General features: G+C 48.2%; 1 protein-coding gene across 2 annotated transcripts in view; it reads right to left on the bottom strand.

The window, feature by feature from the left end:
* Positions 1-260: 260 nt before the first annotated feature.
* The window catches only part of LOC142219340 (uncharacterized), a 116,068-nt gene continuing 89,429 nt past the window's right edge, over positions 261-26,899 (bottom strand). The window contains exons 1-6 of one of the 2 annotated variants that reach the window (XM_075288320.1): positions 3,423-3,534; positions 3,103-3,297; positions 2,887-3,010; positions 2,560-2,630; positions 2,376-2,478; positions 261-1,833 (exon numbers count right to left, since the gene is read on the bottom strand). In XM_075288320.1, coding sequence (XP_075144421.1) covers positions 644-1,833; positions 2,376-2,478; positions 2,560-2,630; positions 2,887-3,010; positions 3,103-3,297; positions 3,423-3,524 — 1,785 coding nt within the window. In that variant the 5' untranslated portion in view covers positions 3,525-3,534 and the 3' untranslated portion in view covers positions 261-643. Of the gene's footprint in view, positions 1,834-2,375; positions 2,479-2,559; positions 2,631-2,886; positions 3,011-3,102; positions 3,298-3,422; positions 3,535-26,899 lie in introns of those variants that run through there. The other variant, XM_075288321.1, reaches the window with a different exon arrangement.

Genomic DNA, 26,899 nt, shown 5'->3' with positions numbered 1-26,899 from the left:
TTGTATAGAGTATCCCATTAGATTGACAGGATAGGAGATAAGGGTCTGCACATTGGTGGTCTGATTGCTCAATCACATTCAAGCCATTGTACACCAGCATGGCCACTGGAGATCGCCACCCATAAAAGTGAGTGGAGTTGTGACCACGCACGCCACTGACATGGAGCACACAGGGGAACTTCTGGGTCCCTGTTCTGGGCTATGTCAGGGGGGAAAAGCAGAACAGAACAAACAGAACAAAGATGAACCTCAAAGAAGACAGGAAATTTATATAAAGTAAAAAAATCAAAGACACGTTCTATAGGATGGGTAACGCGGGATCCACGGGAGATTAGCCAATCCCTGAAAAGGAACGTATTTCCTGAAGTATTGGGATAGGCGCAGTCATTCTCCCACCATTCAGTATGAGACTGATACGGAGCCCGCGGTGTCCCCGATATCCAGTTTCTATAATAACGGGGGCGCCAGGTCTAAGAAGAAGAGTTCACGGTGACAACTCTAGCGCTCTGCCTGGAAACGCAACAAGTCTTTTATGGATCCAATGTCGAAGAGTCCGCCCTCCAACAACCTGTAAGAAACAGCCCCAGCAACCTTCACCGCTGGGCCTGAGACTACCCGAGGATCCGACACGCCACGGATCCATTCACACTTGTCCACCAGAATCGTTATAATGCAAGTGAATAACCTGATGACTTACTAGCCTGGATTTGTTCCTGAAACTTTTCCCACATACTGAACATGAAAACGGCCTCTCCCCTGTGTGGACGAATCGATGCTGATCAAGAACTGATTTCCGGGTAAAGCATTTGCCACAATCTGAACATGAATATGGCTTCTCTCCTGTGTGAATTCTCTGGTGTTTAACAAGATTGGATTTCTGGGTAAAACATCTCCCACATTCTGGACATGAATATGGCTTCTCCCCTGTGTGAATTCTCTGATGAATCTGGAGTTTGACTTTTCTGACAAAACACTTCCCACACTCTGAACAAGAATATGGCCTCTCTCCCGTGTGAATTCTTTGATGTTCAACAAGATCTGATTTCTGTGTAAAACATTTCCCACATTCAGAACATGGGAACGGTTTCTCTCCTGTGTGAATTCTCTGGTGGTCTCTGAGTTTGGCCTTAGTAATAAAATACTTGCCACATTCAGAACATAAAAAAGGCTTCTCCCCTGTGTGGCTTCTCTGATGATCCCTGACTTTGGCTTTAGAAATAAAACATTTCCCACATTCTAAACATGGATATGGCTTCTCCCCCGAGTGAAATCTCTGATGTTTGACCAGAGTTGATTTCTGGGTAAAACATTTCCCACACTCAGGACATGAATATGGCTTCTCTCCTGTGTGAATTCTCTGATGTTCCACAAGAGAAGGCTTCTGGGTAAAGCATTTTCCACACTTAGAACATGAAAATGGTTTCTCCCCTCTGTGGATCAGTTGATGTCTGGAAAGGAACGATTTCCGGGTAAAACATTTGCCACATTCTGTACACAGGAACAACTTCTCCCCCGTGTGGCTTCTCTCATGCTGATCAAGGCCTGACTTCCGGGCAAAGCATTTCCCACATTCGGAGCAGGAGTATGGCTTCTCTCCTGTGTGAATTCTCCAGTGTACAAAGAGATTTGAGTTTTTGGTAAATTGTTTCCCACACTGGCCACATTGAAATTTTTTCCCCCCTGTCGGGCCCGTACATGGGCTGAGGATCTGTGGCTGATGGAACGACACATCTGGATAAACATTTCGGGGAATTAAGTTTTCTTCAACAGAATTTTGCACGGGATCTTTATCATGATTTGGAATGTTTTCTTCCCAGATGTTACAAGAATTATCTGTCAGGAGAAAAGACAGATTTCATGATTGTATATGGAACTAGAGAAGCCAAACGGGCACCAGAACCGTGAGTGAGGAGGGCGAGGTGTCAGCTGGACTCACCATGTAGTCAGTGCGAATTCAATCAAAGATGGCCGTGTCACCCTGTAACCCCTTCTCATTGTCTCTATTCACTTACAATGGTGAAGGGCGGCACATTACGGGCGTTTCCTAACCTACATGAGACATCCCATACATAACATACAGTGTCATAAACCACCTAATAAGACTGACTATAGTAATAGCTTCTACAATAGAGCCAAAAAAGTGACATTAACCCGTTGCAGCCGCGGACTAGTCAGGAGCAGCCTCACGCTGCCGGTGCTATGGCTGAATCAGCTTTGAGGCAAGAGCGAGCAGGACACTTCTCTCCTCCGTGACCGGCACTATCTTTAACAATAGAGGCAGATTATACCCAGATCTGCCTCAAAGTCAACTCTAAATTGAGTTGTGTGACACACCCCAAGAGAAGCCTGCGTTCCTTCCGGTGGTTATTGCTCACCTGCGTCCATATCTCCCGGGACGTCCTCCTCAGTACATGGCGGATCAGCGGCCACATCTAACTCTTCTTTTACTACCACTTGCACATCACTTGGATCTTCAGCCTGATGTGACGAGTATAAATGATTACAACATGGTATATAGTGGGAGAAATCTGATAGATACACCATGGAAATCTTGGCTACCTGGTGATCACATGGTGCACTGGGATTTCCATCTGGACATCTCTCTGGGGGGTTTCTGTCACTGGATCCATCTGTAGGACACACACAGTGACTGAATACATTGTGTATATGTGATGGGGGGGGGGATCTAGGGGCCCCTCCATACTGCTCTCTACCATCTCTCCTCTTACCTGGTGATGTGGGGGTCAGATGATGATGGGGGGGGATCTAGGGGCCCCTCCATACTGCTCTCTACCATCTCTCCTCTTACCTGGTGATGTGGGGGTCAGATGATGGGGGGGGATCTAGGGGCCCCTCCATACTGCTCTCTACCATCTCTCCTCTTACCTGGTGATGTGAGGGTCTGGGGGTCGTCCATCATCACCTCCTTGTACAGATCCTTGTGTCCTTCTAAATACTCCCACTCCTCCATGGAGAAATAGACGGTGACATCCTGACACCTTATAGGAACCTGACAACACAATGACACCGTCCTCATCATCCTCCAGACACATCATCCCTTGTGTTAGTGTCTAATGTCCCAGCATTCCCAGCAGCGCTCACCTCTCCGCTCAGCAGACAGATCATCTTGTTGGTCAGCTCCAGGATCTTCTGCTCGTTGTTGCTCTCAGGTATCAGTGAGTGAGGTGAAGGCTCCATGATGGGGCTCGGGCTCCTGCTCCATCCTCCTGACACATGGGGGGGGCGGCTGCTGGGGGTCACATACTTATCAGATGTCTTCTTCACTACTGTGTAGTCCTGAGTATGGAGAGACCCTGATAAATATCACTATAGACATTCCCACAATCCCTCACCTCTCCGCTCCGGTGTTATTACTAGAGAGAAGAGTCAGCTCATGGGACAGATTTCCCACAATCCCTCACCTCTCCGCTCAGCAGGTAGATGATCTCCAGGGCCAGCTTTAGGATCCTGTCAGCCATCTTACTTCTGTCCATCACTGATGGGGGACTCAGGGAGACGACCATTGTGTTGTCAGGACTGAGGAGACACAACTATTGTATACAGTATATACTATACACCCTGTATATACCGCCCGCTGTGTACTAGACACCTTGTATATACTATACACCCAGTATATACCGCCCGCTGTGTACTAGACACCTTGTATATACTATACACCCCCTATACGCTACACCCAGTATATACATCTGTCTATACTATACACCCCCTATAAGCTACACCCAGTATATACATCTATCTATACTATACACCCCCTATACGCTACACCCAGTATATACATCTGTCTATACTATACACCACCTATACGCTACACCCAGTATATACATCTGTCTATACTATACACCCTCTATACGCTACACACAGTATATACATCTGTCTATACTATACACCCCCTATACGCTACACCCAGTATATACATCTGTCTATACTATACACCCCCTATACGCTACACCCAGTATATACATCTATCTATACTATACACCCCCTATACGCTACACCCAGTATATACATCTGTCTATACTATACACCCCCTATACACTACACCCAGTATATACATCTGTCTATACTATACACCCCCTATACGCTACACCCAGTATATACATCTGTCTATACTATACACCCCCTATACGCTACACCCAGTATATACATCTGTCTATACTATACACCCTCTATACGCTACACACAGTATATACATCTGTCTATACTATACACCCCCTATACGCTACACCCAGTATATACATCTGTCTATACTATACACCCCCTATACACTACACCCAGTATATACATCTGTCTATACTATACACCCCCTATAAGCTACACCCAGTATATACATCTGTCTATACTATACACCCCCTATACGCTACACCCAGTATATACATCTGTCTATACTATACACCCCCTATAAGCTACACCCAGTATATACATCTATCTATACTATACACCCCCTATACGCTACACCCAGTATATACATCTGTCTATACTATACACCACCTATACGCTACACCCAGTATATACATCTGTCTATACTATACACCCTCTATACGCTACACACAGTATATACATCTGTCTATACTATACACCCCCTATACGCTACACCCAGTATATACATCTGTCTATACTATACACCCCCTATACACTACACCCAGTATATACATCTGTCTATACTATACACCCCCTATACACTACACCCAGTATATACATCTGTCTATACTATACACCCCCTATACGCTACACCCAGTATATACATCTGTCTATACTATACACCCCTATACGCTACACCCAGTATATACATCTGTCTATACTATACACCCCCTATACGCTACACCCAGTATATACATCTGTCTATACTATACACCCCCTATACGCTACACCCAGTATATACATCTGTCTATGCTATACACCCCCTATACACTACACCCAGTATATACATCTGTCTATACTATACACCCCGTATACACTACACCCAGTATATACATCTGTCTATACTATACACCCTCTATACACTACACCCAGTATATACATCTGTCTATACTATACACCCGCTATACGCTACACCCAGTATATACATCTGTCTATACTATACACCCCCTATACACTACACCCAGTATATACATCTGTCTATACTATACACCCTCTATACACTACACCCAGTATATACATCTGTCTATACTATACACCCGCTATACGCTACACCCAGTATATACATCTGTCTATACTATACACCCGCTATACGCTACACCCAGTATATACATCTGTCTATACTATACACCCGCTATACGCTACACCCAGTATATACATCTGTCTATACTATACACCCTCTATACACTACACCCAGTATATACATCTGTCTATACTATACACCCGCTATACGCTACACCCAGTATATACATCTGTCTATACTATACACCCCCTATACACTACACCCAGTATATACATCTGTCTATACTATACACCCCCTATACGCTACACCCAGTATATACATCTGTCTATACTATACACCCTCTATACACTACACCCAGTATATACATCTGTCTATACTATACACCCCTATACGCTACACCCAGTATATACATCTGTCTATACTATACACTCGCTATACGCTACACCCAGTATATACATCTGTCTATACGCTACACCCAGTATATACATCTGTCTATACGCTACACCCAGTATATACATGTCTATACTATACACCCCCTATACACTACACCCAGTATATACATCTGTCTATACTATACACCCCTATACACTACACCCAGTATATACATCTATCTATACTATACACCCCCTATACGCTACACCCAGTATATACATCTGTCTATACTATACACCCCCTATACGCTACACCCAGTATATACATCTATCTATACTATACACCCCCTATACGCTACACCCAGTATATACATCTGTCTATACTATACACCCCCTATACGCTACGCCCAGTATATACATCTGTCTACACTATACACCCCCTATACGCTACACCCAGTATATACATCTATCTATACTATACACCCCCTATACGCTACACCCAGTATATACATCTGTCTATACTATACACCCCCTATACGCTACACCCAGTATATACATCTGTCTATACTATACACCCCCTATACGCTACACCCAGTATATACATCTGTCTATACTATACACCCCCTATACGCTACGCCCAGTATATACATCTGTCTATACTATACACCCCCTATACACTACACCCAGTATATACATCTGTCTATACTATACACCCCCTATACACTACCCCCAGTATATACATGTCTATACTATACACCCCTATACGCTACACCCAGTATATACATCTGTCTATACTATACACCCCCTATACGCTACACCCAGTATATACATCTGTCTATACTATACACCCCTATACGCTACACCCAGTATATACATCTGTCTATACTATACACCCCCTATACGCTACACCCAGTATATACATCTGTCTATATTATACACCCCCTATACACTACCCCCAGTATATACATGTCTATACTATACACCCCTATACGCTACACCCAGTATATACATCTGTCTATACTATACACCCCTATACGCTACACCCAGTATATACATCTGTCTATACTATACACCCCTATACGCTACACCCAGTATATACATCTGTCTATACTATACACCCCTATACGCTACACCCAGTATATACATCTGTCTATACTATACACCCCTATACGCTACACCCAGTATATACATCTGTCTATACTATACACCCGCTATACGCTACACCCAGTATATACATCTGTCTATACTATACACCCCCTATACGCTACGCCCAGTATATACATCTGTCTACACTATACACCCCCTATACGCTACACCCAGTATATACATGTCTATACTATACACCCCTATACTCTACACCCAGTATATACATCTGTCTATACTATACACCACCTATACGCTACACCCAGTATATACATCTGTCTATACTATACACCACCTATACGCTACACCCAGTATATACATCTGTCTATACTATACACCCCTATACGCTACACCCAGTATATACATCTGTCTATACTATACACCCCCTATACACTACACCCAGTATATACATCTGTCTATACCAGTCTTTCTCAAAGTGGGCGATAACGCCCCCTTGTGGGTGCTGGAGGCCTATAGGGGGGCAGTAAAGGGCACAGAGAAGATTGGGGGGCGTTGAAGCGGTTTAGGGGGGCGATGGCCAATTTAAAGGGGTGGTATCATAACAATGATTCTATCTATACCGCTTGTTAATGTGGATTTAAGACTTTTCCTAAATACACTGCTTCAGCAAAACTGCTTTGTTTGTCCACTATCTTACTTTATTCACTTCATTCTGGACACTAGCACCTGGCCCCCTGCTCATTGCTGAGGGGGCCACATGACGTAGCTCCCTGCTGTGTGGGGGGAGAGAGGGGGGGGCTGAGTGTACGGAGCCAGCCTGTGTCTGCACCACACATACACATCACATACATATCACCTAGCTCCCTGCTGTGAGATAGAGGGGGGTGGGGGGGTGGAATAAGTCCTGCTTTCTATATATATAATATATAGATATAATATAAAGCAGTCTAAATCCTACTGGGCTAAAGGAGCTGGTCTCTCTGTTCACTAGGATAAAGCTTTATTATATAGAGCAGGCTGCTAGTGGGCAGAGGAGCCAGGTCCTTTAGGAAACTCCGTACAAGGTAAATCCAAGTCTACAGGACCTTTTGATGACATCACAGGCCCTTCAGTCATCCCATAGGATCACGCTATGTGGTGGGCGGAGCTACACGCTAATTTGGGGGCGGGGCTAATTGACGCGACCAAACAGGAAGAAAGAAGATTTTTAGGCAGCTTAGAAGGCAGATCGAGCTTCATGAGGCTACCCCTTTAAAATTGTTTTTTTTTTTTGCTTTCAACACAAACTTTGCAGATTTGCAAATCGGTTGCAGATTACCGAACGCGGTGACTTACGGCTGTTTTTGAGTAAATTCGAGCCTGATATTAACAAATTTGTTAAAAATCATCAAATTCATTCACGTTAGATTAGTTTTAAAATTGAAAAATTAAAGTAGAGATAACCAATGCTACGTGCCCAGTTAATAAACAAAAATTGGAGATAGGTAGGTAACTATCAGGGACGTATTAAAATTTCACTTTTATTGATATGTATTAAAAGCTATACTTAGTACAAGACAACATAACAAAAATGTGGTATAAAATACCCCAAAATTCACAAAGGTAATGATTATGTGCAACCACCTAGCCTGTGGGGGAGTGGGACACACCGTCCTCCACAATCGTTTATTTACCCCACTAGTGTTACACTTCTTATCTTTGTTGTGGATAATGGGTTAAAGAGCAGGGCTGGAAAAACGTGTGCTATAGCCGCCTATGTTATCTATAGAGTACTGGCTGGCAAATAACTCCACTGCTATAGATTTTTCCTTCCCATAAGCTGGAGCTACAGTTAATAATTCATTTTGTTAAAACACTGAAGCTCCCTGCTGTGCAATAAAGTGCCTACAAAAGAGGACTTGTTAGCAGGCTGGTATACAGAGTAACTGGATAGTAACACCTATCTAAGGCTATACGCTACCCCCAGTATATACATCTGTCTATACTATACATCCCCTATACACTACACCCAGTATATACATCTGTCTATACTATACATCCCCTATACACTACACCCAGTATATACATCTGTCTATACTATACATCCCCTATACACTACACCCAGTATATACATCTGTCTATACTATACACCCCCTATACGCTACACCCAGTATATACATCTGTCTATACTATACACCCCCTATACGCTACACCCAGTATATACATCTGTCTATACTATACATCCCCTATACACTACACCCAGTATATACATCTGTCTATACGCTACACCCAGTATATACATTTGTCTATACACTACACCCAGTATATACATCTGTCTATACGCTACACCCAGTATATACATTTGTCTATACACTACACCCAGTATATACATCTGTCTATACGCTACACCCAGTATATACATCTGTCTATACTATACACCCCTATACGCTACACCCAGTATATACATCTGTCTATACTATACACCCCGTATACGCTACACCCAGTATATACATCTGTCTATACTATACACCCCTATACGCTACACCCAGTATATACATCTGTCTATACTATACACCCCCTATACGCTACACCCAGTATATACATCTGTCTATACTATACACCCCCTATACATTACACCCAGTATATACATCTGTCTATACTATACATCCCCTATACACTACACCCAGTATATACATCTGTCTATACTATACATCCCCTATACACTACACCCAGTATATACATCTGTCTATACTATACACCCCCTATACGCTACACCCAGTATATACATCTGTCTATACTATACACCCCCTATACACTACACCCAGTATATACATCTGTCTATACTATACCCCCCTATACGCTACACACAGTATATACATCTGTCTATACTATACACCCCCTATACGCTACACCCAGTATATACATCTGTCTATACTATACACCCCCTATACACTACACCCAGTATATACATCTGTCTATACTATACACCCCTATATGCTACACCCAGTATATACATCTGTCTATACTATACACCCCCTATACGCTACACCCAGTATATACATCTGTCTATACTATACACCCCCTATACGCTACACCCAGTATATACATCTGTCTATACTATACACCCCCTATACGCTACACCCAGTATATACATCTGTCTATACTATACACCCCCTATACGCTACACACAGTATATACATCTGTCTATACTATACACCCCTATACGCTACACCCAGTATATACATCTGTCTATACTATACACCCCCTATACGCTACACCCAGTATATACATCTGTCTATACTATACACCCCTATACGCTACACCCAGTATATACATCTGTCTATACTATACACCCCCTATACGCTACACACAGTATATACATCTGTCTATACTATACCCCCCTATACGCTACACCCAGTATATACATCTGTCTATACTATACACCCCCTATACGCTACACACAGTATATACATCTGTCTATACTATACACCCCCTATACGCTACACCCAGTATATACATCTGTCTATACGCTACACCCAGTATATACATCTGTCTATACGCTACACCCAGTATATACATCTGTCTATACTATACACCCCCTATACACTACACCCAGTATATACATCTGTCTATACTATACACCCCTATACGCTACACCCAGTATATACATCTGTCTATACTATACACCCCCTATACGCTACACCCAGTATATACATCTGTCTATACTATACACCCCTATACGCTACACCCAGTATATACACCTGTCTATACTATACACCCTCTATACACTACACCCAATATATACATCTGTCTATACTATACACCCCTATACGCTACACCCAGTATATACATCTGTCTATACTATACACCCCCTATACACTACACCCAGTATATACATCTGTCTATACTATACACCCTCTATACACTACACCCAGTATATACATCTGTCTATACTATACCCCCCCTGTATACACAGCACTGTGACATATACTATAGACCTGATATATATATTATACCCCGCTGTATACAGTGTATGTCCTGCTATATACTCTACACTCTCTATAGACACCTCTTATATACGGCCCCATATACACGGCTGTACACACAGGGGAACTACAAGTCACACACTGACCAGTCTCTTCTCTCCTCATTGGCCAGGAATTCTGAGGTAAATTCTGGACATGTGACTTTCTGGAGGACCTTTGATGATGTCATGAGCATGTGATCAGTCACATGTGTGGGAGGAGTCAGACTACACCGCTCAGGTAATAGAGATGTAGAGATGTCCTATATAATACATTGTAACCTTGTATACTCCGCACACACATAGAGCTGCCCTGTATACTCCGCACACACACATAGAGCTGCCCCCGTATACTCCGCACACACATAGAGCTGCCCCCGTATACTCCGCACACACATAGAGCTGCCCTGTATACTCCGCACACACATAGAGCTGCCCCCGTATACTCCGCACACACATAGAGCTGCCCCGTATACTCCGCACACACATAGAGCTGCCCTGTATACTCCGCACACACATAGAGCTGCCCCCGTATACTCCGCACACACATAGAGCTGCCCCCGTATACTCCGCACACACATAGAGCTGCCCCCGTATACTCCGCACACACATAGAGCTGCCCCGTATACTCCGCACACACATAGAGCTGCCCCCGTATACTCCGCACACACATAGAGCTGTCCCGTATACTCCGCACACACATAGAGCTGCCCCGTATACTCCGCACACACATAGAGCTGCCCCGTATACTCCGCACACACATAGAACTGCCCCGTATACTCCGCACACACACATAGAGCTGCCCCGTATACTCCGCACACACATAGAGCTGTCCCGTATACTCCGCACACACATAGAGCTGCCCCGTATACTCCGCACACGCACATAGAGCTGCCCCGTATACTCCGCACACACATAGAGCTGCCCCCGTATACTCCGCACACACACATAGAGCTGCCCCGTATACTCAGCACACACATAGAGCTGCCCCCGTATACTCCGCACACACATAGAGCTGCCCCCGTATACTCCGCACACACACATAGAACTGCCCCGTATACTCCGCACACACATAGAGCTGCCCCGTATACTCCGCACACACATAGAGCTGCCCCGTATAATCCGCACACACATAGAGCTGCCCCCGTATACTCCGCACACACACATAGAACTGCCCCGTATACTCCGCACACACATAGAGCTGCCCCGTATACTCCGCACACACACATAGAACTGCCCCGTATACTCCGCACACACATAGAGCTGCCCCGTATACTCCGCACACACACATAGAGCTGCCCCGTATACTCCGCACACACACATAGAGCTGCCCCCGTATACTCCGCACACACATAGAGCTGCCCCGTATACTCCGCACACACACACATAGATCTGCCCCGTATACTCCGCACACACATAGATCTGCCCCGTATACTCCGCACACACATAGAACTGCCCCGTATACTCCGCACACACATAGAGCTGCCCCGTATACTCCGCACACACATAGAGCTGCCCCGTATACTCCGCACACACATAGAGCTGCCCCGTATACTCCGCACACACATAGAGCTGCCCCGTATACTCCGCACACACATAGAGCTGCCCCGTATAATCCGCACACACATAGAGCTGCCCCCGTATACTCCGCACACACATAGAGCTGCCCCGTATACTCCGCACACACATAGAGCTGCCCCGTATACTCCGCACACACATAGAGCTGCCCCGTATACTCCGCACACACATAGAGCTGCCCCGTATACTCCGCACACACATAGAGCTGCCCCGTATACTCCGCACACACATAGAGCTGCCCCGTATACTCCGCACACACATAGAGCTGCCCCGTATACTCCGCACACACATAGAGCTGCCCCGTATACTCCGCACACACATAGAGCTGCCCCGTATACTCCGCACACACACATAGAGCTGCCCCGTATACTCTGCACACACATAGAGCTGTCCCGTATACTCCGCACACACATAGAGCTGTCCCGTATACTCCGCACAGACATAGAGCTGCCCCGTATACTCCGCACACACACATAGAGCTGCCCCGTATACTCCGCACACACATAGAGCTGCCCCCGTATACTCCGCACACACATAGAACTGCCCCGTATACTCCGCACACACATAGAGCTGCCCCGTATACTCCGCACACACATAGAGCTGCCCCGTATACTCCGCACACACATAGAGCTGCCCCGTATACTCCGCACACACATAGAGCTGCCCCGTATACTCCGCACACACATAGAGCTGCCCCGTATACTCCGCACACACATAGAGCTGCCCCGTATACTCCGCACACACATAGAGCTGCCCCGTATAATCCGCACACACATAGAGCTGCCCCCGTATACTCCGCACACACATAGAGCTGCCCCGTATACTCCGCACACACATAGAGCTGCCCCGTATACTCCGCACACACATAGAGCTGCCCCGTATACTCCGCACACACATAGAGCTGCCCCGTATACTCCGCACACACATAGAGCTGCCCCGTATACTCCGCACACACATAGAGCTGCCCCGTATACTCCGCACACACATAGAGCTGCCCCGTATACTCCGCACACACACATAGAGCTGCCCCGTATACTCTGCACACACATAGAGCTGTCCCGTATACTCCGCACACACATAGAGCTGTCCCGTATACTCCGCACAGACATAGAGCTGCCCCGTATACTCCGCACACACACATAGAGCTGCCCCGTATACTCCGCACACACATAGAGCTGTCCCGTATACTCCGCACACACACATAGAGCTGCCCCGTATACTCCGCACACACATAGAGCTGCCCCGTATACTCCGCACACACATAGAGCTGTCCCGTATACTCCGCACACACATAGAGCTGCCCCGTATACTCCGCACACACACATAGAGCTGCCCCGTATACTCCGCACACACACATAGAGCTGCCCCGTATACTCCGCACACACATAGAGCTGTCCCGTATACTCCGCACACACATAGAGCTGCCCCGTATACTCCGCACACACACATAGAGCTGCCCCGTATACTCCGCACACACACATAGAGCTGCCCCGTATACTCCGCACACACACATAGAGCTGCCCCGTATACTCCGCACACACATAGAGCTGCCCTGTATACTCCGCACACACATAGAGCTGCCCTGTATACTCCGCACACACACATAGAGCTGCCCCGTATACTCCGCACACACACATAGAGCTGTCCCGTATACTCCGCACACACATAGAGCTGCCCCGTATACTCCGCACACACACATAGAGCTGCCCCGTATACTCCGCACACACACATAGAGCTGCCCCGTATACTCCGCACACACACATAGAGCTGCCCCGTATACTCCGCACACACATAGAGCTGCCCTGTATACTCCGCACACACATAGAGCTGCCCTGTATACTCCGCACACACACATAGAGCTGCCCTGTATACTCCGCACACACACATAGAGCTGCCCCGTATACTCCGCACACACATAGAGCTGCCCCGTATACTCCGCACACACATAGAGCTGCCCCCGTATACTCCGCACACACATAGAGCTGCCCCCGTATACTCCGCACACACATAGAGCTGCCCCCGTATACTCCGCACACACATAGAGCTGCCCCCGTATACTCCGCACACACATAGAGCTGCCCCCGTATACTCCGCACACACACATAGAGCTGCCCCCGTATACTCCGCACACACACATAGAGCTGCCCCGTATACTCCGCACACACATAGAGCTGCCCCCGTATACTCCGCACACACACATAGAGCTGCCCCCGTATACTCCGCACACACACATAGAGCTGCCCCGTATACTCCGCACACACATAGAGCTGCCCCGTATCCTCTGATTTCTGGGCGAATGTCCCTAATCTGCAGGGAGTCCGGGGCTGCGCCCTGCTGTGATCTCTGCCCCCATCTGAAAACAATCGCAGGTGGATTTAGGGAGGAATTTGCTCCGGATACAGGGACAAAATCCGCCCCCTAATCCACACAAATTCTTCCATGTGAGCAGAACCCAATGGGGTGCGCCTGGATTCCTCCAGAGATCGGTGGAGAGAATAGTCCTATCTATACATTCTATATATTCTACACGTCCTATGAAAAAGTTAGTGCCCCCCTATTAATAGTTGTAAATATTCTGGTGTTTGCCATGTCAGTCTGATATATCTAATAACTGATGGACACAGTAATATCTCAGGATTGGAATGAGGTTTATTGTACTAACAGAGAATGTGCAATATGCATTACACCAAAATGTGACCGGTGCAAAAGTATGGGCACCTCAACAGAAAAGTGACATTAATATTTAGTAGCTCCTCCTCCTTTTGCCTCTAGTCGCTTCCTGTAGCTGTTAATCAGTTCCTGGATCCTGGATGAAGGGATTTTGGACCATTCCTCTTTACCATTCACGTTCAGTTCAGTTAGTTGGTGGCCGAGCATGGACAGCCCACTCTCAAATGATCTGAAAACAAAGATTGTTCCACATAGTTGTTCAGGGGAAGGATACAAAACGTTGTCTCAGAGATTGAACCTGTCAGTTTCCACTGTGAGGAACATAGTAAGGAAATGGAAGACCACAGGGACAGTTCTTGTTAAGCCCAGAAGTGGCAGGCCAAGAAAAATATCAGAAAGGCAGAGAAGAAGAAGAATGGTGAGAACAGTCAAGGACAATCCACAGACCACCTCCAAAGAGCTGCAGCATCATCTTGCTGCAGATGGTGTCACTGTGCATCGGTCAACTATACAGCGCACTTTGCACAAGGAGAAGCTGTATGGGAGAGTGATGAGAAAGAAGCCGTTTCTGCAAGCACGCCAGAAACAGCGTCACTGCCTGAGGTATGAAAAAGCACATTGGGACAAGCCAGCTTCATTCTGGAAGAAGGTCCTGTGGACTGATGAAACAAAGATTGAGTTGTTTGGTCATACAAAAAGGCGTTATGCATGGCGTCCAAAAAAAAACAGCATTCCAAGAAAAACACATGCTACCCACTGTAAGATTTGGTGGAGGTTCCATCATGCTTTGGGGCTGTGTGGCCAATGCCGGCACCGGGAATCTTGGTAAAGTTAAGGGTCGCATGGATTCCACTCAGTATCAGCAGATTCTTGAGAATAATGTTCAAGAATCAGTGACGAAGTTGAAGTTACGCCGGGGATGGATATTTCAGCAAGACAATGATCCAAAACACCGCTCCAAATCCTCAGGCATTCATGCAGAGGAACAATTACAATGTTCTGGAATGGCCATCCCAGTCCCCAGACCTGAATATCATTGAACATCTGTGGGGTGATTGGAAGCGGGCTGTCCATGCTCGGCCACCATCAAACTGAACGGAACGCGAATTGTTTTGTAAAGAGGAATGGTCCAAAATCCCTTCATCCAGGATCCAGGAACTAATTAACAGCTACAGGAAGCGACTAGAGGCAAAAGGAGGAGGAGCTACTAAATATTAATGTCACTTTTCTGTTGGGGTGCCCAGACTTTTTCATAGGAGTGTATCTGTGTCTGGATGAAGGACACACAGACCCAACAGGAATTGATCAGATTGATGTCGGTGGCTTTTCGGGGCACTGCGGAGTTGCAATTGACCCTTGGCCACCAAAAACGGATAAATGGCTGCAGAACGGATGCAAAAGGGCCGGTAAGACCTGAGCGATTGGCCCGAGCCCACACGGCCATGTGAGTAAGGTCTTGTTCTTGGATGTGCAGGAGCCGCTGGGTCCTAGAGGAGCCAGATAAGCTCTGCAGCATTTACTCCGCGGCCGTATCGTGTCCTTACAGGAAAAAATAGAGTAATAATAAGAAGCGCCTGCTGCGCGGTTTGTCTTTCTCTTCTGCCGGCACAGACAGCTTTAACCCCTTCCTGACATCCATTATTAGAGGGCAGCCAATGTTGGGTATTTTAAGTATGGCGGCGGCTCAGGGGTCTTTGCTGTGTTATACCCTGTACTAATATCCCTCCTGCACAGAGAAGGCTGAGGCGGGAAAAAAATCAAAAGTGACGAACTGCCGAAAAAATGTTTCAGATGGGAAAGGGTTAAAGCAGGGCTATTTGGGATATTAAACCCCCCGTCTATAAGGACCTGCTGGTGATTTAATGTCCCAAATCAACCCCTGTATACAAAAATAACAATGACTAGTCCCAAGGCAGCAGAATAAAAGCCTGATGTACGTTTCGGGTATTTACCCATGTACAGACCACAGAACCCCACCTCCCCCCCTTATCTATCACCTCCCTTCTACTGCCATACAGGTATCCAATAACACCAATGTCAGGGGGTCAGTAGTGGACTGAACGATGGACGACCATCAGACCCTCACATCACCAGGTAAGAGGAGAGATGGTAGAGAGCAGTATGGAGGGGCCCCTAGATCCCCCCCCCATCATCTGACCCCCACATCACCAGGTAAGAGGAGTGATGGTAGAGAGCAGTATGGAGGGGCCCCTAGATCCCCCCCCATCATCTGACCCCCACATCACCAGGTAAGAGGAGAGATGGTAGAGAGCAGTATGGAGGGGCCCCTAGATCCCCCCCCCATCATCTGACCCCCACATCACCAGGTAAGAGGAGAGATGGTAGAGAGCAGTATGGAGGGGCCCCTAGATCCCCCCCCATCATCTGACCCCCACATCACCAGGTAAGAGGAGAGATGGTAGAGAGCAGTATGGAGGGGCCCCTAGATCCCCCCCCCATCATCTGACCCCCACATCACCAGGTAAGAGGAGAGATGGTAGAGAGCAGTATGGAGGGGCCCCTAGATCCCCCCCCCATCATCTGACCCCCACATCACCAGGTAACAGGAGAGATGATAGAGAGCAGTATGGAGGGGCCCCTAGATCCCCCCCCATCATCTGACCCCCACATCACCAGGTAAGAGTAGAGATGATAGAGAGCAGTATGGAGGGGCCCCTAGATCCCCCCATCATCTGACCCCCACATCACCAGGTAAGAGGAGAGATGGTAGAGAGCAGTATGGAGGGGCCCCTAGATCCCCCCCCCCCATCATCTGACCCCCACATCACCAGGTAAGAGGAGAGATGGTAGAGAGCAGTATGGAGGGGCCCCTAGATCCCCCCCCCATCATCTGACCCTCACATCACCAGGTAAGAGGAGTGATGGTAGAGAGCAGTATGGAGGGGCCCCTAGATCCCCCCCCCCCCCATCATCTGACCCCCACATCACCAGGTAAGAGGAGAGATGGTAGAGAGCAGTATGGAGGGGCCCCTAGATCCCCCCCCCCATCATCTGACCCTCACATCACCAGGTAAGAGGAGTGATGGTAGAGAGCAGTATGGAGGGGCCCCTAGATCCCCCCCCCCCCCATCATCTGACCCTCACATCACCAGGTAAGAGGAGAGATGGTAGAGAGCAGTATGGAGGGGCCCCTAGATCCCCCCCATCATCTGACCCTCACATCACCAGGTAAGAAGAGAGATGGTAGAGAGCAGTATGGAGGGGCCCCTAGATCCCCCCCATCATCTGACCCCCACATCACCAGGTAAGAGGAGAGATGGTAGAGAGCAGTATGGAGGGGCCCCTAGATCCCCCCCCCCCCCATCATCTGACCCCACATCACCAGGTAAGAGGAGAGATGGTAGAGAGCAGTATGGAGGGGCCCCTAGATCCCCCCCCCATCATCTGACCCCCACATCACCAGGTAAGAGGAGAGATGGTAGAGAGCAGTATGGAGGGGCCCCTAGATCCCCCCCCATCATCTGACCCCCCACATCACCAGGTAAGAGGAGAGATGGTAGAGAGCAGTATGGAGGGGCCCCTAGATCCCCCCCATCATCTGAAACTCACATATACACAATGTATTTAGTCACTGTGTGTGTCCTACAGGTGGATCCAGTGACAGAAACCCCCCAGAGAGATGTCCCCGTCCTCTGTATACCCCCGGGTGTCCAGAAGAAGACCAGGTAGGTTCTGCGGAGGTCTCACCAGTTTGGTAGGCTTTGTATATGAGCTGTAAGAGCCATTGAGTCCAGTATTATTATACAGTGTTGGCCAAACGTATAGTCAGATAATCCTCGTGTTCTTCCAGATAATAATTGCAGTCACAAATTCTTTGGTATTTTCTTCATTTAATTTGTCTTCAATGGAAAACCACAAAAAGAATTGTCAAAAAGCCAAATTGGATATAATTCCACAGCAAACATAAAAAGGGGGGTGGACAAAAGTATTGGCACTGTTTGAAAAATCATGTGATGCTTCTCTAATTTGTGTAATTAACAGCACCTGTTACTTACCTGAGGCACCTAACAGGTGGTGGCAATAACTAAATCACACTTGCAGGCAGTTGAAATGGATTAAAGTTGACTCCACCTCTGTCCTGTGTCCTTGTGTGACCACATTGAGCATGGAGAAAAGAAAGAAGACCAAAGAACTGTCTGAGGACTTGAGAAGCAAAATTGTGAGGAAGCCTGAGCAATCTCAAGGCTACAAATCCATCTCCAAAGACCTGAATGTTCCTGTGTCTACCGTGCGCAGTGTCATCAAGAAGTGTAAAGCCCATGGCACTGTGGCTAACCTCCCTAGATGTGGACGCAAAAGAAACATTGACCAGAGATTTCACCACAAGATTGTGCGGATGGCGGATAAAGAACCGCGACTAACATCCAAACAAGTCCAAGCCGCCCTGCAGTCCGAGGGTACAACAGTGTCACCCCATACTATCCAGTGTCAGCGTCTGAATGAGAAGGGACCGTATGGTAGGAGGCCCAGGAAGACCCCACTACTTACCCAGAGACATAAGCCAGGCTGGAGTTTGCCAAAACTTACCTGAGAAAGCCAAAACCGTTCTGGAAGAATGTTCTCTGGTCAGAGGAGACAAAAGTAGGAAAAGGCCTCAACATAGAGATTACAGGGAAAAAGAGAAGAAGACGCCCCCTACAGTCAGACATGGCGGAGGTCCCTGATGGTTTGGGGTTGCTTTGCTGCCTCTGGCACTGGACTGCTTGACCGTGTGCATGGCATTATGAAGTCTGAAGACGACCAACACATTGTGCAGCATCATGTAGGGCCCAGTGTGAGAAAGCGGGGTCTCCCTCAGAGGTCAGGGCTCTTCCAGCAGGACAAGGACCCAAAACACACTTCAGGTCAGCACTAGAAAATGGTGGTGAGAGAAAGCCCTGGAGACTTGTAAAGTGGCAGCAATGAGTCCAGCCCTGAATCCCATAGAACACCTGTGGGGGAGGGGGAGAGATCTCTTGGTGGCAGTTTGGAGAAGGCCCCCTTCACATCTCAGGGGGGACCGCGAGCAGGAGCCAAAGAAGAAGGGTCTAAGATTCCAGCAGAGCCTTGTAAGAAACTCATTGCTGGTTAGCGGAAGCGGTTGTGCGCAGTTATTGTGTCTAAAGATTGTGCTACCAAGTATTAGGCTGAGGGCGCCAATACTTCTGTCTGCACCAGTTCTGGAGTTTTGTGTAAAATGATCAATGATGTGACTTTTTTTTCATTCTCTTTTGTGTTTTTTAATTGCAAGAAAATAAATGAAGATATTACCAAAGAGTTTGTGCTTGTAATCATTATCTGGGGGACACCGAGGATTATCTGACAGGACTGCAGGGGGCGATACTTATACTGTATATACCCTGTGTCACTTATATACTATATAAGAGTCTGTGCTGTGTAATCATTATCTGGGGGACAGCGAGGATTATCTGACAGGACTGCAGGGGGCGATACTTATACTGTATATACCCTGTGTCACTTATATACTATATAAGAGTTTGTGCTGTGTAATCATTATCTGGGGGACAGCGAGGAGTATCTGACAGGACTGCAGGGGGCGATACTTATACTGTATATACCCTGTGTCACTTATATACTATATACAGAGTCTGTGCTGTGTAATCATTATCTGGGGGACACCGAGGATTATCTGACAGGACTGCAGGGGGCGATACTTATACTGTATATACCCTGTGTCACTTATATACTATATAAGAGTTTGTGCTGTGTAATCATTATCTGGGGGACAGCGAGGATTATCTGACAGGACTGCAGGGGGCGATACTTATACTGTATATACCCTGTGTCACTTATATACTATATAAGAGTCTGTGCTGTGTAATCATTATCTGGGGGACAGCGAGGATTATCTGACAGGACTGCAGGGGGCGATACTTATACTGTATATACCCTGTGTCACTTATATACTATATAAGAGTCTGTGCTGTGTAATCATTATCTGGGGGACAGCGAGGATTATCTGACAGGACTGCAGGGGGCGATACTTATACTGTATATACCCTGTGTCACTTATATACTATATAAGAGTCTGTGCTGTGTAATCATTATCTGGGGGACACCGAGGATTATCTGACAGGACTGCAGGGGGGGGCGATACTTATACTGTATATACCCTGTGTCACTTATATACTATATAAGAGTGTGTGCTGTGTAATCATTATCTGGGGGACAGCGAGGAGTATCTGACAGGACTGCAGGGGGGGGCGATACTTATACTGTATATACCCTGTGTCACTTATATACTATATAAGAGTCTGTGCTGTGTAATCATTATCTGGGGACAGCGAGGATTATCTGACAGGACTGCAGGGGGCGATACTTATACTGTATATACCCTGTGTCACTTATATACTATATAAGAGTTTGTGCTGTGTAATCATTATCTGGGGGACAGCGAGGATTATCTGACAGGACTGCAGGGGGCGATACTTATACTGTATATACCCTGTGTCACTTATATACTATATAAGAGTCTGTGCTGTGTAATCATTATCTGGGGGACAGCGAGGATTATCTGACAGGACTGCAGGGGGCGATACTTATACTGTATATACCCTGTGTCACTTATATACTATATAAGAGTCTGTGCTGTGTAATCATTATCTGGGGGACAGCGAGGATTATCTGACAGGACTGCAGGGGGCGATACTTATACTGTATATACCCTGTGTCACTTATATACTATATAAGAGTCTGTGCTGTGTAATCATTATCTGGGGGACACCGAGGATTATCTGACAGGACTGCAGGGGGGGGCGATACTTATACTGTATATACCCTGTGTCACTTATATACTATATAAGAGTGTGTGCTGTGTAATCATTATCTGGGGGACAGCGAGGAGTATCTGACAGGACTGCAGGGGGCGATACTTATACTGTATATACCCTGTGTCACTTATATACTATATAAGAGTCTGTGCTGTGTAATCATTATCTGGGGGACACCGAGGATTATCTGACAGGACTGCAGGGGCGCCAATACTTTTGGCCAACACTGTAGGTGTCTATGGAAGATACATATAGAATATCGGAGGCCTCACCATAGCGATGGCGTTTTCTTCCGGTCCGCACTTTTTTCTGTTTCCTAATCCTTTCTGCTCTCGGCTCTTACTATATGATCTGCTTATTGATACAGGACGGAGATGTGGTTGATATTAAAGTAGAAGTTGTGGATGAAGAAGAACAGCCGTATACAGAGGGCGAGCAGCCGTATACAGAGGGCGAGCAGCCGTATACAGAGGGCGAGCAGCAATATATGGAGGGTGAGCCGCAATATATGGAGGGTGAGCCGCGATATACGGAGGGCGAGCAGGAGTATATGGAGGATGAGCAGCAATATACGGAGGGCGAGCAGCAATATACAGAGGGTGAGCAGCAATATACGGAGGGTGAGCAGCAATATACAGAGGGTGAGCAGCAATATACGGAGGGTGAGCAGCGGTGTAAGGAGGGTGAGCAGCAATATACGGAGGGCGAGCAGCAATATACGGAGGGCGAGCAGCAGTGTACGGAGGGCGAGCAGCAATATACGGAGGGCGAGCAGCAATATACGGAGGGTGAGCAGCAATATACGGAGGGCGAGCAGCAATATACAAAGAGTGAGGAGGGTGAGCAGCAATATACAGAGGGCTAACAGCGGTGTAAGGAGGGTGAGCAGCAATATACAGAGGGCGAGCAGCAATATACGGAGGGCGAGCAGCAATATACGGAGGGCGAGCAGCAATATACGGAGGGCGAGCAGCAATATACGGAGGGCGAGCAGCAATATACAGAGGGCGAGCAGCAATATACGGAGGGAGAGCAGCAATATACGGAGGGCGAGCAGCAATATACGGAGGGCGAGCAGCAATATACGGAGGGCGAGCAGCAATATACGGAGGGCGAGCAGCAATATACAGAGGGCGAGCAGCAATATACGGAGGGAGAGCAGCAATATACGGAGGGCGAGCAGCAATATACGGAGGGAGAGCAGCAATATACGGAGGGCGAGCAGCAATATACGGAGGGCGAGCAGCAATATACGGAGGGCGAGCAGCAATATACGGAGGGAGAGCAGCAATATACGGAGGGCGAGCAGCAATATACGGAGGGCGAGCAGCAATATAGGGAGGGCGAGCAGGAATATATGGAGGGCAAGCAGGAGTATACGGAGGGCGAGCAGCAATATACGGAGGGCGAGCAGCAATATACAGAGGGTGAGCAGCAATATACGGAGGGTGAGCAGCAATATACAGAGGGTGAGCAGCAATATACGGAGGGTGAGCAGCGGTGTAAGGAGGGTGAGCAGCAATATACGGAGGGCGAGCAGCAATATACGGAGGGCGAGCAGCAGTGTACGGAGGGCGAGCAGCAATATACGGAGGGCGAGCAGCAATATACGGAGGGTGAGCAGCAATATACGGAGGGCGAGCAGCAATATACAGAGGGAGAGCAGCAATATACGGAGGGAGAGCAGCAATATACGGAGGGCGAGCAGCAATATACGGAGGGCGAGCAGCAATATACGGAGGGCGAGCAGCAATATACGGAGGGAGAGCAGCAATATACGGAGGGCGAGCAGCAATATACGGAGGGCGAGCAGCAATATAGGGAGGGCGAGCAGGAATATATGGAGGGCAAGCAGGAGTATACGGAGGGCGAGCAGCAATATACGGAGGGCGAGCAGCAATATACAGAGGGTGAGCAGCAATATACGGAGGGTGAGCAGCAATATACAGAGGGTGAGCAGCAATATACGGAGGGTGAGCAGCGGTGTAAGGAGGGTGAGCAGCAATATACGGAGGGCGAGCAGCAATATACGGAGGGCGAGCAGCAGTGTACGGAGGGCGAGCAGCAATATACGGAGGGCGAGCAGCAATATACGGAGGGTGAGCAGCAATATACGGAGGGCGAGCAGCAATATACAGAGAGTGAGGAGGGTGAGCAGCAATATACAGAGGGCTAACAGCGGTGTAAGGAGGGTGAGCAGCAATATACAGAGGGCGAGCAGCAATATACGGAGGGAGAGCAGCAATATACGGAGGGCGAGCAGCAATATACGGAGGGCGAGCAGCAATATACGGAGGGCGAGCAGCAATATACAGAGGGCGAGCAGCAATATACGGAGGAAGAGCAGCAATATACGGAGGGCGAGCAGCAATATACGGAGGGCGAGCAGCAATGTACGGAGGGCGAGCAGGAGTATATGGAGGATGAGCAGCAATATACGGAGGGCGAGCAGCGATATACAGAGGGCGAACAGCAATATACGGAGGGCGAGCAGCAATATACAGAGGGTGAGCAGCGATATACAGAGGGCGAACAGCAATATACAGAGAGCGAGCAGCAATATACGGAGGGCGAGCAGCAATATACAGAGGGCGAGCAGCAATATACAGAGGGTGAGCAGCAATATACAGAGAGTGAGCAGCAATATACGGAGGGTGAGCAGCGGTGTAAGGAGGGTGAGCAGCAATATACGGAGGGCGAGCAGCAATATACGGAGGGCGAGCAGCAATATACAGAGGGCGAGCAGCAATATACAGAGGGCGAGCAGCAATATACAGAGGGTGAGCAGCAATATACAGAGGGTGAGCAGCAATATACGGAGGGCGAGCAGCAATATACAGAGGGTGAGCAGCAATATACAGAGGGTGAGCAGCAATATACGGAGGGCGAGCAGCAGTGTACGGAGGGCGAGCAGCAATATACGGAGGGCGAGCAGCAATATACGGAGGGCGAGCAGCAATATACGGAGGGCGAGCAGCAATATACGGAGGGCGAGCAGCAATATAGGGAGGGCGAGCAGGAATATATGGAGGGTGAGCAGGAATATATGGAGGGCAAGCAGGAGTATACGGAGGGCGAGCAGCAATATACGGAGGGAGAGCAGCAATATACGGAGGGAGAGCAGCAATATACGGAGAGTGAGGAGGGTGAGCAGCAATATACAGAGGGCGAGCAGCAATATACAGAGGGCGAGCAGCAATATAGGGAGGGAGAGCAGCAATATACGGAGGGAGAGCAGCAATATACGGAGGGAGAGCAGCAATATACGGAGGGCGAGCAGCAATATACGGAGGGCGAGCAGCAATATAGGGTGGGCGAGCAGGAATATATGGAGGGCAAGCAGGAGTATACGGAGGGCGAGCAGCAATATACGGAGGGCGAGCAGCAATATACGGAGGGAGAGCAGCAATATACGGAGGGAGAGCAGCAATATAGGGAGGGCGAGCAGGAATATACAGAGGGCGAACAGCAATATACGGAGGGTGAGCAGCAATATACGGAGGGCGAGCAGGAGTATATGGAGGATGAGCAGCAATATACGGAGGGCGAGCAGCAATATACGGAGAGTGAGGAGGGTGAGCAGCAATATACAGAGGGCGAACAGCAATATACGGAGGGCGAGCAGCAATATACAGAGGGCGAACAGCAATATACGGAGGGTGAGCAGCAATATACGGAGGGCGAGCAGGAGTATATGGAGGATGAGCAGCAATATACGGAGGGCGAGCAGCAATATACGGAGGGCGAGCAGCAATATACGGAGGGCGAGCAGCAATATACGGAGGGCGAGCAGCAATATACGGAGGGTGAGCAGCAATATACGGAGGGCGAACAGCAATATACGGAGGGTGAGCAGCAATATACGGAGGGCGAGCAGCAATATACGGAGAGCGAGCAGCAATATACGGAGGGCGAGCAGCAATATACGGAGGGCGAGCAGCAATATACGGAGGGCGAGCAGCAATATACGGAGGGCGAGCAGCAATATACAGTGAGGGAGCAGCGGTGTACGGAGGGTGAGCAGCGATATACGGAGGGCGAGCAGCAATATACAGAGGGCGAGCAGCAATATACGGAGGGCGAGCAGTAATATACGGAGGGCGAGCAGCAATATAGGGAGGGCGAGCAGCAATATAGGGAGGGCGAGCAGCAATATAGGGAGGGCGAGCAGCAATATACGGAGGGAGAGCAGCAATATACGGAGAGTGAGGAGGGTGAGCAGCAATATACAGAGGGCGAGCAGCAATATAGGGAGGGCGAGCAGGAATATATGGAGGGTGAGCAGAAATATACGGAGAGTGAGGAGGGTGAGCAGCAATATACAGAGGGCGAGCAGCAATATACGGAGGGCGAGCAGCAATATACGGAGGGTGAGCAGCAATATAGGGAGGGCGAGCAGCAATATACGGAGGGCGAGCAGCAATATAGGGAGGGCGAGCAGCAATATACGGAGGGCAAGCAGGAGTATACGGAGGGCGAGCAGCAATATACAGAGGGCGAGCAGCAATATACGGAGGGTGAGCAGCAATATACGGAGGGCAAGCAGGAGTATACGGAGGGCGAGCAGCAATATACGGAGGGAGAGCAGCAATATACGGAGGGAGAGCAGCAATATACGGAGGGCGAGCAGCACTATACGGAGGACGAGCAGGAATATATGGAGGGTGAGCAGCAATATACGGAGGGCGAGCAGCAATGTACGGAGGGCGAGCAGCAGTGTACGGAGGGCGAGCAGCAATATACGGAGGGCGAGCAGCAATATACGGAGGGCGAGCAGCAATGTACGGAGGGCGAGCAGCAGTGTACGGAGGGTGAGCAGCAATATACGGAGGGCGAGCAGCAATATACGGAGGGTGAGCAGCAATATACGGAGAGCGAGCAGCAATATACGGAGGGCGAGCAGCAATATACGGAGAGTGAGGAGGGTGAGCAGCAATATACAGAGGGCGAACAGCAATATACGGAGGGCGAGCAGCAATATACGGAGGGTGAGCAGCAATATACGGAGGGCGAGCAGGAGTATATGGAGGATGAGCAGCAATATATGGAGGGCGAGCAGCAATATACGGAGGGCGAGCAGCAATATACGGAGGGCGAGCAGCAATATACGGAGGGTGAGCAGCAATATACAGAGGGCGAACAGCAATATACGGAGGGCGAGCAGCAATATACGGAGGGCGAGCAGCAATATACGGAGGGCGAG

The sequence above is a fragment of the Leptodactylus fuscus genome, chromosome 10, assembly GCF_031893055.1.
Source record: "Leptodactylus fuscus isolate aLepFus1 chromosome 10, aLepFus1.hap2, whole genome shotgun sequence".
Classification (NCBI taxonomy): Eukaryota; Metazoa; Chordata; class Amphibia; order Anura; family Leptodactylidae; genus Leptodactylus; species Leptodactylus fuscus.
This window is presented reverse-complemented; position numbering and strand designations above follow the sequence as displayed.